Source organism: Cyanistes caeruleus, chromosome 2, assembly GCF_971803275.1.
Source record: "Cyanistes caeruleus chromosome 2, bCyaCae1.hap1.1, whole genome shotgun sequence".
NCBI classification, from domain to species: Eukaryota; Metazoa; Chordata; class Aves; order Passeriformes; family Paridae; genus Cyanistes; species Cyanistes caeruleus.
In genome coordinates, this window is record NC_141702.1 from 120,033,594 (window position 1) to 120,049,136 (window position 15,543).

Genomic DNA, 15,543 nt, shown 5'->3' on the forward strand with positions numbered 1-15,543 from the left:
ATCCAGTCACAGAGTGACTACAGTAAATCAGCTGGAGAGCAAAAGGCTGGCAGACCAAACCAGGGACTTCTCCAAGTGATTCTCTCTAGAGAGACTTCAGGATCCCCCTTCAGCAGGGCCACATAAAGACAAGGACACCAACAGTAAAATTAACTCTGCAGGATAGCTGGTGACATGCAGCACAGATCAAGGGAAACATCCCAGGGCACTATCTAAAACAAACAAACATTGTATTTCTGTGGAGTCACATCAGGGAGTAGAGGGAAGGAGGAGCTGGGGAAAAAGAACAAGGTAAAATTGAGTTATATAATGAAGTTACCCAGAGAGACTTTTTTTCCTACTGCTGCACTGCTCCAATAGTGGCTGAGGGAAAAGCAGCATCAGAAGTAATTCTGATTTTTCTGCTGTTGGCAAATGGTGTATCTCAAGTACAAAACAATGAAACATACTCATTTTTGATAAAAACATGGGAAATAAACTGAAAACAGCTTGCCAATGAACCAAAGCAGAACAACAGTAATTTAAGGAATAAAACAAAACAGCAACATCAACAGGCTTCAGAGCTCTTTCCCCATAAAACCTGGAAGTAGCTTCCTTTGCCTTTCTGGCTAACATGGCATAAGGAATAGAGATTTTGCTTCCAGTCCTAGATTCACCTGGCTAAGGAAGTGCTGAAATCCCAGAGAAGATGCTTTTCACCACCGCAATGTTGATAAGATCAGCAGCAGCAAGACTCATGATTTGTGCATAATTACACCAGCAAATTCAGAATTGAATACAACTCCTCAGCACAGGGCTCCTGGTTAAGTCTGCCAAACATTTTCCATTTGGTATCGATACACCTTGGCATTCCTGTGGGAGAGCTCCTGCATGACATCTAATACAACTGGAAAACATTCCCTCAATTTCCCACACCCCTTCTGGGGACAGTCTCATCCTCGCATTATGCAACTCTAACATTAGTTTAATGTTGTTTTCTCCTGTGGATTACAAACACAAATCTCCAGATGCAGAGTAACACCCTTCAGATAGAAAAATGGCCATAATAGGCTTCTTCCCTGCTCAGTTATTTTCAAATATCAGCACACCAAAAGGAAAGCAAAAGAATTGCAGTTTTGAAGTTGCTCTTTAAGAGTCACACCAGTTGGTTTGTATTTTCAGAACACATTTGAAGCATCACATCCAAAATAAGCTTCCAGGAAATCTATACTATGTTTTTATTGATAATTACCAGGTTTTTGCCAAAGATCTATTTTTGACTGTGTGCACAGTTACCCACCCTGATAAACAAAATAAATAACAAAAAACATTTAAAAATCCTAGTTTAAGCTGACTTTTACTCAGTATCTCTCCAAGTGTTGTGGTGGAACACTAAGGACACATTAAACACTTTACTCAGCACAAAAAGCCAAATAAATGGCACTGAACTGCACCACATCCTACTGTATCAGCAATAACAGAACCCCTTCACTCTGGAAATAACAAAGCATTACATGTGGGTAAATAATAAATATCAGCATTAAAGAATGCATAAATGCTCAAATGAACAAAAAGTTCCCAGCCAAAATCATGCACTACATCAGAAACTTTATTTTGAAATCAGTCTCCCACAAAGCTCAACCAGTTGTTCACAGAAGAGTTATTGTGGTTTAGTTAAGATTAATTTTGAGCCAAAAGAAACCTGACTTCCCAGTGTGGAAGAAAGGCACATGACTCCTAATTATGCAATAAAATGCCTAAACTAAGTGTTCAAACAACAGTTCAACTTGCCTGTGTTTATAGTTCAACCCAATAGAGCCTTCCAACCCTTCCTGCTTCTAACTGTGCAGCCGGGATGTTGGAATTCAGTATTCCCACAGATACCCATCAGCAAAGCCAATGAAACTCTGGAATTCCATAGGAAACCCAGCCTTGGTTCCTGACACTGCTAAAGGACTCGGGAGCATTAATGCAGCATCCACCAGAGACAGGAGAAAAGTGACTTGTCTTGCCCAACATCATATTCTGAGCTTTCCAAGACAACACAAACACTAACACAGCTTATCCCAGAGCCAAAATCCTAGAAATTCAGAACTGTTTACATGCAGAAGTATCTGGTAAACATTCTATAAACAAAAACACTTCAGTGACTCAGTGAAGCAGATACGTGATAAAGAATTCCAATTCCACAGAGCCACTGTAAAAAAAGATCTCCAAGGTCATGCAAGGCAGCTATTTTTATACTCCAGCAGAAGAAACAGGGGTAGATTTTTTTACTTTTTTTTTTTGCACTATTCCATATCCAGAAAGACCCAAGCATGGCTAAAAGCTTTTGTGGTTTAAGGCATTGCAGGGAACAGGCACATCCAGCACAGTGGAAAGCAGAGGAGCCGTGCCAGGAGGCCACTGCTATTTCTGGCTGTCACTGGTGGGCTGGGTGACCTTCAGGGCACAGGGACACCACTTCCCCCAGCCCTGTGGGCACACAGGGAAAACAAACAGCCTTTTCCTGGGCCCCAGAGGGACAGGGGAATTCCCTTGGGACACTGCACAAGATGAGCCACTGGGCCTCTGGGTTTGTGCTGGAAGCACATGCAGCTCTCCTTCAGCTGAACAGCTCACTCGCTTTATTCCCAGTAACCAAAATCTCCATGTTCTGACTTACCTGACCCATTCCTTGGCTTTTAAACAGAGTACTACAACAAGTTCATTAGTTCATCTAATTTTATGTGGCTAAAAAACCCAAAGAACAACGTTTACTCCTGTTTCTCCCAGGCCATCATCAGTAACAGTTCACTCAATTTCATTTACAGGATCAATGACTACAATAATTGACAATTTAGATTGTCAAATTTAAGCAATAATTATAGAGAAGAACTTAATACTTCAAACATTCAATATGAAAAGAGACGATCACATTTGCCATTTTATTACCTACAAAAGTTCTAGCCTAATCTAGTTTTGCAGCATACATTAGTCTTACCTTGAAAAGAAATATAATCAAACATTGAAAAACTAATCTTATTATATTTGGAGCCACACTGAATTATAAGATCCCCATATTTTTCTGTAATTTGCTATTGATCCACTGAAACACTGTAAATCACCTTCAGCAGTGATTAATGTAAAAACTGTTCTTCATTACCATCATAAATGAGAATAAATCTAACACCAGTCACTCATTTGCATTTTAACAAAGTTATATAAATATTAAAGACTGTGATTTTCATTTCCCTCTGCCCTTTTCTCCAAAATCTGTCACTGTCATTTTCCCAGGAACAGCACATCCCAGGAATATTTCAACCATCCTGCTGGGGCACATCTCTGCCTCACTGACAAGTTTATGTGCAGATCAATGTTAAGGATTCTTCTCCTAAGCAACATTACAAGTTTGATTTTTTTGGAAAGTAAAAATACTCTTCTAAAATGGAGAAAATCTCAAAATCTGTTCCTTTTATAGCTAAACATCAATTAGGTATTAAAACCTAGAATTTTTTTTCCCCCACAGATATTTTTATTAGCATTTAGCTCCATTTAAGGACCATTATCTGCAATAAAATTATTATTAATAAATTAATATTATTATTTAAACAATTAAAAATTATATTGGGAAAAGTATTTATTCAATGTCACTTGGCACAGACAGGAACCTTGGCTACACCTGATTACTGAAACAATGACACATGATAATAACTAATACAGAGTTTCCTTTTCCTCTTCTACATGATAAAAATCTAGATTTTTCTATGCATTTACACACTAAAGTAATTTAAATATTGTGCCAGTTAAATCCTAATTAATATTAATTCTTCTTAACTGACATTGGTAATAAGAAATACAACATTAAAAAGAAATTAGCATTAGTTTCCTAATTAAAATCCATTTCCAAGACATACCTTCTATATTTAGAACTCTGCCTTTCTCTAGAGACAGCAAGAACACTCACTGTGCTATTTGCTTGTGCCTAGAAAATATCCTAAGATTTCACATTTTCAAGTGTCAGTCTGATTTGAAACCTTGGATCTTTGGAGTAAATTCTGGATTTGGCACTCTACAAAGACTGTTATCTTCCCTTTTTAATGGATAACCAAGCAATTTGTCATCAAAGTTAAAAAAATTCTCCCAGGAAAGGAAGTTCCAGCCTGTCAGTGCAGGCTGCTATGGCAACAGCCACCATGACCACGCAGGCTCCAACCTTATTTAATGGGTAAAGTGGAAGAAACAGCACAAGATATTATAATGAAAAACCCTGGGCTGTGAGTATTCCTGGGAAAAAAATTAAATAAAACAAAGGACTACACTCCTCTACCCCATTTTTTGTCGTCAGCTCATACCTCAGAGGGCAAAAAAACACCTCCACTTTACCACAAAACCTTATCATGTTAGAGAAATGGTGCAGCTCTGCTTCTCTTGGGACTTGACAGGTAAAACTCTCTGAAAATGAGCTTTTTTTATCTAGGGATAAGGGGTGTGACCTGTGTGGAGCAGCAGCAGCAAATGGAACAGGACTATAAAATACAGCAAGGAAAAAGATGGATTCTACCACAACAGTCTAAAAATAGATTCCCTGCTAACAGAAGATGGTTGAGGATCTTCAGAACTAACAGCTCCATCTAGAGTTAAAAACCAAGGGATACCAAAGCAAGCTGACAGGTAAAAGGTTCTCAAGGCTCCTGAAAAACACCCTCTAAAACATTCTCCAAGATCTCCCAATTTAAAAATTTGCCTTAAAATACTTTACATAAAAGTCACCTGATCCTTGAGAACCTAAAAGGTTTTCATTAAAACCAAACTGAATGCAAAATTGAAAGGAAAATGACTAAAACTACTCATCTATCCCTTGGGTTTCCTGCAGCTCAGTGACATTCCCACCGCAATCTGAGGCTTGGTGAGGTTGGTACCTTTTGCCAGTTTTCAGTGGGATCAAGGTTTTAGCACCCCAGAATATCAAGGAATCAGCCTTCCAGCACTTCCAAAGAAATTCATACCCATGTTCAACACTGAATTAATGCTCCAAACAGGCATCCAGCCTCCTGCACACACAGCACTTCCCAGGCCCCAGTTGCTCACACTTATTTAAAATTTAACACTGACTTGAGCAGAGCCAGGAGGCCCCTGCTCAGCTGTTTGCTCCAGAGCCAACTTATTTTACATGGCACCTCTCAAAGGAACCCAGCACAACCATTTTAGATCTGCCCATTCTCTTGTTCCTCCTAAGTTACATCTTACCTTCCAACCTGCACAAAAAAATAAATTATATACAGCCATTGCTAATTGATGTCAAGCCTGCACTGGATTCAATGTGGCTGTGCCTCCCAATATAATTATTGATACAAAAACAGAATAAAAAGGGGCAGAAAATGGGGAATGGGGAGCCGCTGGAAAACCATTGGGTTAGAGGCCTGCTGCATTCCTGATCAAGAACAAAGGCAGGCTTTGTTAACCACTCCATGCTTCTGGTAACACTGGAGAGCCTCATGAGCTTTTTCCCACATTTTTTACACTTTACCTACCTTTATCATTCTCTCAATCCTTGATTCCTCTCTTTCTCCCTCATATTGCTTTGTCTATTTACCTGTAGGACACCTGCACTTTCCAATGGCATCCCTACTCTTTTTCGTCCGTGTTCTTGATTCTGTTTAGCATCACAAGAAGATAAATATTGTTTAGGACTGACCAAAACCCTTTACTGCTTCCCCCTAAAGTACATTAACATTAAAAACCCAGAACAACAACTGACAGATTTTATTACCATCACCATGTGATTTTTAAGCTGTTCTGTGCTTCGTGTTTAATTGAAAAGCTGGGGCAAGGGTGAAAATATTGGTCTAAATGACACTGCCCAGACCTCCAGGGTAACAAAGCATCTCCAGGAAGCTTTCTTGAAATATCTGACTATTGACTCATGCACTTCCTCCTCTGCAAAGTGTTCAGTTTCCTCAAGCGTGCAGGAGCTACAAATTTTTAACAAGTGTCACCACAGTGTCTTTGAGTCCTGAAAAGCTGAAACACCAACCAGAACATGCAGAGGCAGCTAGTGATGGAATTTTTTCCTGGTGATTTATCACATTTGGAATACAAATACACATTTATGGTTGTAGGTTTGTATCAATTTCCCACAGCAGCAGCAAGCCTCATTTTGTTGTTCTGTTTCTTTGATATAGCATTTTAAGTAACATTTACATCTGAGAACACAATACTATGAATTCATACCATTATTAAAAAATGCTGAAAAAACCTTTTCAGAACCTCAAAACCATTTTGATCTGTTTTTCTCTAGTCCTTGCAGAGAGAAATAAGGGTCTTTCAAAGGAGCAGTTCACACACAAGAGGCCCCTTTATCCATGCCACTTCACCGAGTTAATGACAAAAACTCACTGCCTTCTCCATAAATTGGAAAGCACAAAGAGCACAAGAAAAAGTCTTCCCATTTCACAATTTTACTCCAGGATCCCAAATTTAATAATCCATGCATCAAAAACCACGCTTTGACTTCAGCATTGCCACATTATTCCCACATCAGAGGAACAACATTGATTTCCAAAGTGAAAAAAAGAAGCAGCAACTGAAAACAACTCTTTATTTCCTCTGGATCTGTGTTTTTAAATGAAAAAGTAGGACAATAAATAGAAAACAAACTCTGGTTTCTCACACAGTCAGTTGTGTTCCAAGTTAAATAAAAATGTGGCACCAACACAGAAATTCACAAAACATGAAGAGATCTGGATATTAACAGAACTCTTTCAAAAAGGAAGCATAAACTTGATACAAGAGAAAACCTGATCTTTCTCTGGCTTTGTAAATGTTTTTCAGCCCAAGATACACAACCTCACATTTAGCACAAAACCAAGGAAAGTGACTGGAAATCATATAAATCTGCTGACTAGAATGTGCAACATTTTTCTGTGCACAAAGCCAACTTCTCTTTATCCAAGTTCAGTTTTGAAGCAACTCCTGTATGGGAAAGTGTTGGCAGAACGTGCACTGCTAATTTCCCATCTAGAAAGGGAAAATTCTGCCCTCACTCATTCTTTGTTGAGACAACAAACCCCTGAAGGATTTTTTTCAAGTTCCCAACAATCTTCCTGTATACACTTGCAAAAAATGATAGTTGGAAGCAACTCAATTGGACTTTGTGCTTTTCCAGGCATCATTTCCTCAGTGATAGCTTTAAGCTCCTGGAAATTGGCAATTTCATAATGAAAATTATTACCTATTCTTTAAGACACCAAAATATCTCAAAACTTATTTCCAAATGGCAGAGACTGTGGGTCTTCACCAAAATGTGTATTTATATATTAGGGTTTTTTTTAAAATCAGAAAAAAATCATATTTAAACTCAGTTTCGTTAAAACTGCTTTTTTAAACACAGAATGAGAAAACATTTCAAGAAGTTCTTCAATCTTCCTTTAACAAGAGAAATTTCGATGAATTAAAAAGCAGATCTCTAGTCAAATGAATAAAGGCTCTCTTTTCATGTCACAAGAAATGAGGATGTTAAGGAAATACATCAACAAACTCTGTGACACTAGAAATGAAAACACAGTATTTTTCAAGCTTAAAGACTTGTTCACAGCTTAAAGAATGCCTCTCCTTACCTCCAATACTGAATGAGAACACTGTTACATTACTGACATATGGATCTACTTGTCACTTCATATTAAAAACACTTTCGTAAATGACTTTAATGAGTGCAAGAAAAAAAAAAACTGAACACAGAAATACTTACATTTCATTCACTTTCTCTTCTGGGCCCTGAACTTGGCCTGTCACGGTTCCTTGGCTGGTATTCTTAACCCAGCCAACCACTCCTAATTTCTTGGCTTCCTGCTCTGTGTACTGATTTGGGAAATAATGAGAGAGGACAATCAGTGCCAGCTCAGACACCACGGAGAGAACACTTAACCCCCACTTGCATTTGCCCAGCTGAAAGAGCTAGACTTAAAATATTAAAATCCATGAGTGATGCTCATCCTCAGGCATTCAGATGTTCCTGGCAGCTCTGGAGTTGCAGCAGGCACAGCTCATTTTCCAAAAAGAACAAGATTTTGATCACAAAGGACTCCACTAATCCCACACCATTCCCTTGTACTTGTTTTATTCCTTTCCATAGCTCCTATCACTTCTCATTTGACCCTTCGATCACCACAGTTTTCAAACTCATTAAATCTGCTACATGGACAAACATCCCAGTTCCCTTTCAAATGCTTTCCACCTGACTTTCACCCTTTCAATTCCACCCTGCAGCTGCTGCATTTCTACTGACAAACAGCAAAAGTCAATCTAATTACTAGAAAAAAAAAAGGATATTTCTGTAATACAAAAAAAATGACAGTTTCCCAGGCACCCAGTTGTGATGAAATTCACAAACAGCAAGAGCCAAACTGTCAGGTCTGTATGACCCATTCCAAAAGACAAAATGTGCTGTGGGGTAAATTATCAAATTAAAAAGTGGTGCTAAGTATGAAGAGTGATTTCCAAGGTGATTATGAGCAGCTTCTCCAAACTAATTTGCCCAAAAGAACAGGAATGCAGCTGCAAACCTTTTCCTCAGTACTGCAGAGCAGCTCAGGACTGGCACTGAGCTGCGTGTTCACATGGCTCTGGGTCAGCTCAGAACAAGGCACAGCATGCTTGGACTTACCCTTTCTTCTTCAAAGAATAATTAAATTCAAGGCAAACTCCACTGCAGTCCTCTGTTCATTTCCACTTGGCACTATTTTACAATACATATAAACTATAGATAAAATCTCTCAGGTTTAATATTAAAGCATGGGACACTAGTTTGAGACAAAAACACTGTTCTTCCTTCAATTGTGTCCTCTTGTTTCATAGGTTTCTGTGAAATGCAAAACCACCTGCTGCACTTCAGAGCTGCTGGAGTCACTTGCTTAGGGTACGAGACACAGAGTGCTTATTTGCAGGACGTTTTTTCCCAAATTTTTCCTCAGTAACCTTCCTTAAATACAGGTACTGAGTTGCCATTTGAAAAATTAAACTGAAACACCTTGTTTCAGATTTAACCTTTCTAAAGGTCAAGGTGTTACAACATTCTTGTGGTTGTTACATCACAAGTAATCCAAACCACAATCTACACAAGCAACACTTCACTAAGTTTCTAAAAATCAATTTTAACATAAAATTTCAAGTCTACTCACAGTACTTAACCATCCAACCAAAGTTCAGGCTGGATATGTTTACACTCTACAGCTGCCTTATTTTTAGCACTGGAAATATTATACCATAGAGTAGCCAGCCAATCCAGCATTTCCTTACCATCCTGAAGCAAACGCCTAAAAAAAAATAAAAAAATAAAATTAGAGTCCTGTGAAAGCATACCACTTGTAGGAACTTCAGTTAATATAAAGAAGCAATGACGTGCCTACAAATCACCCGTATTGTTTTACCCTGGAGATTTCAATGACGTTAATATTAAGGAAACCGAACAGAACTTGCGTTTGAGCCTTCCCTTCGTCACACGATTATTGTCATTCACGTATTTAAATGATAATGAAAACGCTGCAATGTGTCAATGGGAAGGACGGGAGGAGCATTTCCACATACTCGGGCTGACAGAAGCCACTAGAGCAAGTGCGCGGAATGGGAGCTACGAGCCGAGCCTTAAGGCGAGAGAATATTTACAACGATTTAAAAGTAAAAAAAAAATAAAGAAAAACCCACCAAAATTAAAAAAACTTTCCCGTCCCGTTGGGAATGCGCCCGCGGCTCCCGCCTCCCCTCAGGCCGCTCCCGCCCCGCGCACGCGCGCTGCTGCCGCCGCCTCAGAGCGGCGCCCCTCGCCCGCCAGCTCCCCTCAGCCCGCCATTACCTTGCACCCGCCCGAACACTTCGTAATCCACGGACTTGAGTGCGCCGGAGGCTTTGGCCAGGGCGGACATGGCAACAGCGGAGGAAGAGCCGCTGTAGCGGCCGCCGGTGCTCCGCGTACCAGCGGCGCCCAGACGGGAGCGCGAGAGGCTCAAGCTTACCTCGTAAGCGGCCGCTTCACGTGTGGATGGGGCGGGCCACGGCGCCCGAACACAGCCTTAAGTGTGAGGGGAGAACACACTCGACAGCAGCGGGCAGAAACGTTGCTCCTCCTGTGAAGGGAAGCACACCTAACAGTGAGGGGTGACATAGCTCTTCCTGTAAGGGAAAACATCTCTTCTTTCCGAGAGCGGGAGAGCGTTCCTGCCGTGAGGGGAGACAATCCAGCCCCAAGGGCGGGAAACGCCTCATGATCCCGAGGGCGGGAAAACGTGGACCCACATCCCTGAGGGGCGGTCCTACAGATCCCTCACAAGGTGTCATTCCCTTCTCTATTTCAGATTAGAAATATGTTCAGAGACTAGTGTCCGTACAGCACCTCTCCAGGACTGGTGCTGTCACATACACACATGGAGTCTCCAGCATCTGTGGGACAGGTGAGCAGCATTAGTCTTTCCCAGGCATTTACAGAAATAATTGAAAACAAAGTGTGTTCCATACATTGCTGAACTGAGAAAATTTTGTCTGATAAGATGGAAAATTAGGTAGTTGAAAACTGAAGCACAAGAAAAAACCCTGGAATTTATCTTGGGCATCCCACCCTGAATGAGGCTGAGTGATCATCTTCAAACTCCACATGACTTAAAAAACTTTCCCCAGTTTTAACAGCCTATTTCTCCCCCCTGTGCTGGGGCAAATGCCAGACTCCTCAGCTGCAACAGCAGACCCCAGTGAAAGAAAGTTCATTGTATACACACTGTTCACCCAGCTTTCAGTGGTATCTAGTAGTGCTTATGTTCTCATTGGAAAACTGTCTATAACATTTTCCAAAATTGTCATTGTGACATTCCTTTCCAAAACTGTCATCATGACATTCCTTTTGTCTATGTACTACATATACAAAAACAAGTCAACAATTGATTATTTAGTATGTTGAGTCTCCAAGAACACACCACAAAAGTTTTTCTCTGGTGTGTTCTATGTCATCTTGAAGTTTAACTTCCCCCCAACCATGTCTGTGGTAGTTTGTTGGGTTTTTTTAACCAACTTTTCGGGCAGAATTCTACATTAGGAACAGCATTTATTCTACCTTAGAAGGTGAACTCTGAGTGTTCTCACTCACCAACAGTAAGTCAACAGCAACTTTACGATAAAGATCAAAATAATTTTATTTGCTCTCTCCACTTAGCAATTTCCATCCACATGCACTTTGTGTTCTACAGTAATGCAGCATAACCTGAGTTGTTCACAGGTTTGGATCTTAAGACTAGAGGGAGGTTCAAAATAAAGGCCTAGAAAAAGATAAAAATTACTTTTCCAAGGCACACAACTAGAGAAATAACCACTCAATCCAGCACAGAACACAAATATTCACATAGAAACAAAAAGCTTCCAGTATGACAGGGAATATGAACATAATGGACAAAACTTCATTTGCTTTACCTATATAGTATGTTAAATCAAATCTTTACCTTTCACAGAGATCATACATTTTTCTAATGTGAAATCAGCACCATTTTGTTTAGAAAGAGAAGAACACAGAAAGAGAAGCAGAACACAGAAAATCTTTGGTAATTTGCTGCCATCTGGCAGCAGTGAAGAGCAAGACCAGTAAAAAAAAGTTACTTATAGTAGCAGTTTATTGCACTAGAAAGCCACACAAGCCTTAAAAGCAGAGCTTCTGCTGGTACTGATGACACTTTGCTACCTCCAGATTCCAGCACTGGCAACAACATTTTTGTATTGCTACAGTCTTTAACATTTCATTTGTTATAACATCTTACCCATCATTCCTTAGACAAGTCCAACTTTCTCCTGATTTCATGAGAAGTAGCAGAAAACTCCAGAAGATGATACTGTGAAACATTTTATGTTTAGCTGCATAAGTTGTCAATATTAAAAAACAAAGGTTATTTGAACACACTAATTAGCAAGAGAGCTTTAGCACATGCTACTAAGAAATGCAGGCAGCCTGCATAGAGTTCTGAATTTCCCTCCCACTTCCAGCTGTTTATTCCAGGGTAGTGGCATCAGCCTAAATTGAACCAGTTGGCTGCACTTCCCAAAGTTACAGCCAGTTGTGAAAATTACAATAACCCATTTCACCACCAGGCCCTCTGTCCCTCCTCTGGGCACAAAGCCTTTAAAAGCTCCCAGTATTCACTCCAAGCACAGTAAAACTTTCCAACAACACTGCTTTTTAGCCATGGCACAAAAAAGGGTTATAGTAAAAACTATTATTACTAGAAAACACCAAAATCCAACAATAGTGCCCTCGCAGCTGAACACCACAGACGTGGTTTTGCAAGGAGCAACCTCGGCACATCAGTGACACTAGTCCCACAGGACCTGGGCGGGCAGAGCCAGGGCTGCCAGCAGAGTCCCTCCAGGAGCAGGAAGCTGGGCTAGAGCCACAGCTACAGCACAGAGATAAAACCAGGACTGAACACACCCGTAAGTTAAGGGCTCTTTACAGCCCCTAGCTTAAGTAGAGCTGCTGCACCAAGAGCAGAGGGGGTGTGGGTGGGTCCCAGGTGAGGCTGGTTGGGCAGTGGGTCAGACCGATCAGTGCCCTTGACTCTGGCCACTACCAATAAAAAGCAATTTGATGAAACCATCTCAGTTACTAAGCTTTTGGGTTGGTCGTTTGGAAGTTATTTATGCTGTTTGTTCATGTCTGGCATAGAATAGCTGGAGAAGCAGCTTTCTCTCATTACTCACTACTGCTTATCTCTGTGTGTGGCTGTCACCTTGCACCACAGCACACACTTGATGTTTCCCAAAATGACTGCCTTTGGCATTCACATGGATACCCCACCAGGCACATAACCTCCCACCTTGCTGTCTTGATTCATCCTTCACCTTGTAACTACACTGCTATTTTTCTGCACCTTTTTTAGGTAACCTGGCTCCTCCTCAGACCTGCTGTGATTGTGTTTCTCTCTCCTATTACTTCTTACCATAAAAGTTTCTTGATTATCTTTAGCTGTGCAGCTCTGAAGTCAAACTCTAGACCTGATTCACTTGCAAACTGTCCCCAGATGATTTTGATGAGTGTTTCCCAAAAGACACCAAAGCCTCCAGATAAATAATTAATAAAGATACCACTTCTGTTGCCAGTTTATTGCTGTTACCTAGGGAGCATGGAATATCAGGGAAGAAGGCTAGAAGCTATGTAAGCTTAGTTTGACCTTTCCAGCATTTTCCCCCCTTATTTTCTCTAAATGGTAATGCACATCAGATTTTATTTTTCTGTCCTTGAAGATAATGCACTGCTGTTCCTTTATGTTTTCTTCTTCAGGCAAAATTATAAACTTCTAACCTTTTTCATTAGTCTTCCTCTCTTCCTTATTCACATATGATGTTTTCTTCTCCTAAATTGCATTTCCTCCTCATTTCTAAATGAAACTTAATGGGATTTCTACCTCTACTTCAAAGCTGTATGAGCTTGTTCAGGGTGGTCTTTTTTGCAGTCCTTATTTACATAATATCTAAATATACTGAAACTTTTTGGAGGCCTTAATCTCCCAGTTTTTCCTCTTTACTGGCTATCAGGAACTTTCTTCTTTTTACAGATTAGATTTGGAAGTCTAAAGGGCAAGACAGGCACAAAGGGGAATTCTTTGAGAGCTTTACTCGGGTGGTTGAGTGACTAATGACTTTATAGATGAGTCTGCAGTGTGCCCATAGCACAGGGAGGTGACCTGGTTACAACACTTGTCTCCTGATCCATTTATACTCCAGGATCCAAATGCGGGGACGTGATCCGTGTGGGAAGAACCCCCCACCTGTGCAGCAGCCCCTGTGCAAGGGGAGTGTTGTGCAGGGTACGAGTCACACCCACACAGATCAAATTGCAGGAGTGCAGCCAAACTTTGTGTGGATGGGACCTAAATTTGTCCCTCGTGTTCCAAAATCCCGGACTGCTTACATAAGGTAACACAAGTGACGCATCCAAAATCGTGAGCCTGTGTTTTTCCTCTAGCTAGACTTATATTGTTTAGATTTTGTGTTATTTTTTTGTTTCATTTTTTTTGTCATAGCCTGATTCTGTAGGGCATAAAGACCTGTCAACTGTTTCTCTGAAAGGAGCTTTTATTTTTTAAGTTGGGCAATAAACCTCTACCAATAAATAAAACCACATGAAAACAAAGCTCAAAATTTTTCAGTCTAAATTAAGCTTTTAAAAGTATTTTCACTGATATATTAAAAAAAAAAAAAAAAAAGAATTCTCAGGTAAATCATTCCTGCTTGGTAGTAGTGAGGTTTTAATCTGAAATGATAATAAGGAACTAAAACACTGAGTAAATATAAATACTTGATATGAGGAAATCAGCCTTGGAAACTTGCATCATCACTGCAAAGCTCTTTTAAACTACAAAATGTCAGGAATTAAAACATGAGCATATGAACTGATATGTCCTATGGCAAAAAAACCCCAAACATCTCAAACAAAACTGTGATGGGCAAAGTTAAACTATTCAGTACTGAAGCACAGGAATTGAGTGGAATTTGGGGTTAAGTCTGTCAGTCCTCTGCTGGCATGAAGGCTCAAGTTAGTCTTGGCTTGATGACTAAATCCAAACACAAACCCTCCTACTATAACGCCTACATTTAAATTGTTTTGATAGGAAAGCAGATTGATCCAACGTTTGATTTATGAAATATCCATTCACAGGAAACTCATTAACATTTGAGGAAAACATTGAGATTCTACTGTTATGTTTTCTCCCCTTGCACATGCTGAGGAGGAGGAGATGTGGTCATTTAAGGCAGTGAGTTTTTATTCCCATTGAAACATAGGAAATTTTAAGCATCACCCTTCCCACGGCTGCCAGAACAATGCTGTCAAATTTAGGGAGGATTCAGGGCTCTACAGAAGATCTAAGAACACACAAAAGAGCGTGGGCTGCTAAAGGAATGGTTTCTCAGGGAGGTGGGATGACAGCATTACATTTTGCAGCTCTGGGAAACTATTTGATTCTTAATTGCATTAGACCTTTATTTCTTCTCAAAAGCAACAAAGAGAAAATAGTGAGGATTTCAGAATCTTGCCCTGTATTAGTGCAGCCTGTGCCATCAGAGAAAGTCTCAATGAATTGATTACTGCTTCACTGCTTGGAACTGGACAACTTCTGGATTTCATTCTCCAAGTTTGAACATGTGGCCAGCTCTCATCAAAAGTATGATTCAAAGACATTTACTTGTGACAGATTTGGTGAGTCGGCATCTGAGTGAAGAAAGATGCTCTCTTGCCTTTGAAAGGAGGAATTCTGTCAGTCCCAAACTTTCATCCAGCTTTATAACTTGGTGGCATCTCCCCATCCAACCTAGTAGAAACTTTAGTGGTTCTGATAAAACAGGAAGAATCAGCATTATTTTTGTAGACCACACAGGTCTGTATAATCATAGATAGCAAAGAGGCCTTGTTATTTCTCACACCGAAGAACTCAGGGCACTAAAAAAATTCCCAGATAAAAAGTTAACAACAATCAAAAGGGAACAAATTTTCACACTGTGCATGAATCAGAAATTACTGCTGCAGAACATGGTGCCAGAACATAATGAGGGGATGAA

At 40.2% G+C, this 15,543-nt stretch overlaps 2 protein-coding genes across 6 annotated transcripts in view; one reads left to right on the plus strand and one right to left on the minus strand.

The window, feature by feature from the left end:
* ACYP2 (acylphosphatase 2) overlaps positions 1 to 9,940 on the minus strand; it is a 34,082-nt gene extending 24,142 nt beyond the window's left edge. For all 3 annotated transcript variants that reach the window (XR_015282481.1, XR_015282480.1, XM_023923059.2), the window contains exons 1-3: positions 9,809 to 9,940; positions 9,256 to 9,272; positions 7,709 to 7,818 (exon numbers count right to left, since the gene is read on the minus strand). Coding sequence is in view for 1 of the 3 variants with exons in the window: in XM_023923059.2 (XP_023778827.1) it covers positions 7,709 to 7,818; positions 9,256 to 9,272; positions 9,809 to 9,878 (197 nt within the window). In the remaining 2 variants the exon portion in view is untranslated. The remainder of the gene's footprint in view (positions 1 to 7,708; positions 7,819 to 9,255; positions 9,273 to 9,808) is intronic.
* The window catches only part of PSME4 (proteasome activator subunit 4), a 54,248-nt gene continuing 48,441 nt past the window's right edge, over positions 9,737 to 15,543 (plus strand). The window contains exons 1-2 of one of the 3 annotated variants that reach the window (XM_086875145.1): positions 9,737 to 9,971; positions 10,308 to 10,403. The gene's annotated coding sequence lies outside the window, so the exon portion shown is untranslated. Of the gene's footprint in view, positions 10,128 to 10,221; positions 10,404 to 15,543 lie in introns of those variants that run through there. The other 2 variants (XM_086875147.1, XM_086875148.1) reach the window with 2 other exon arrangements.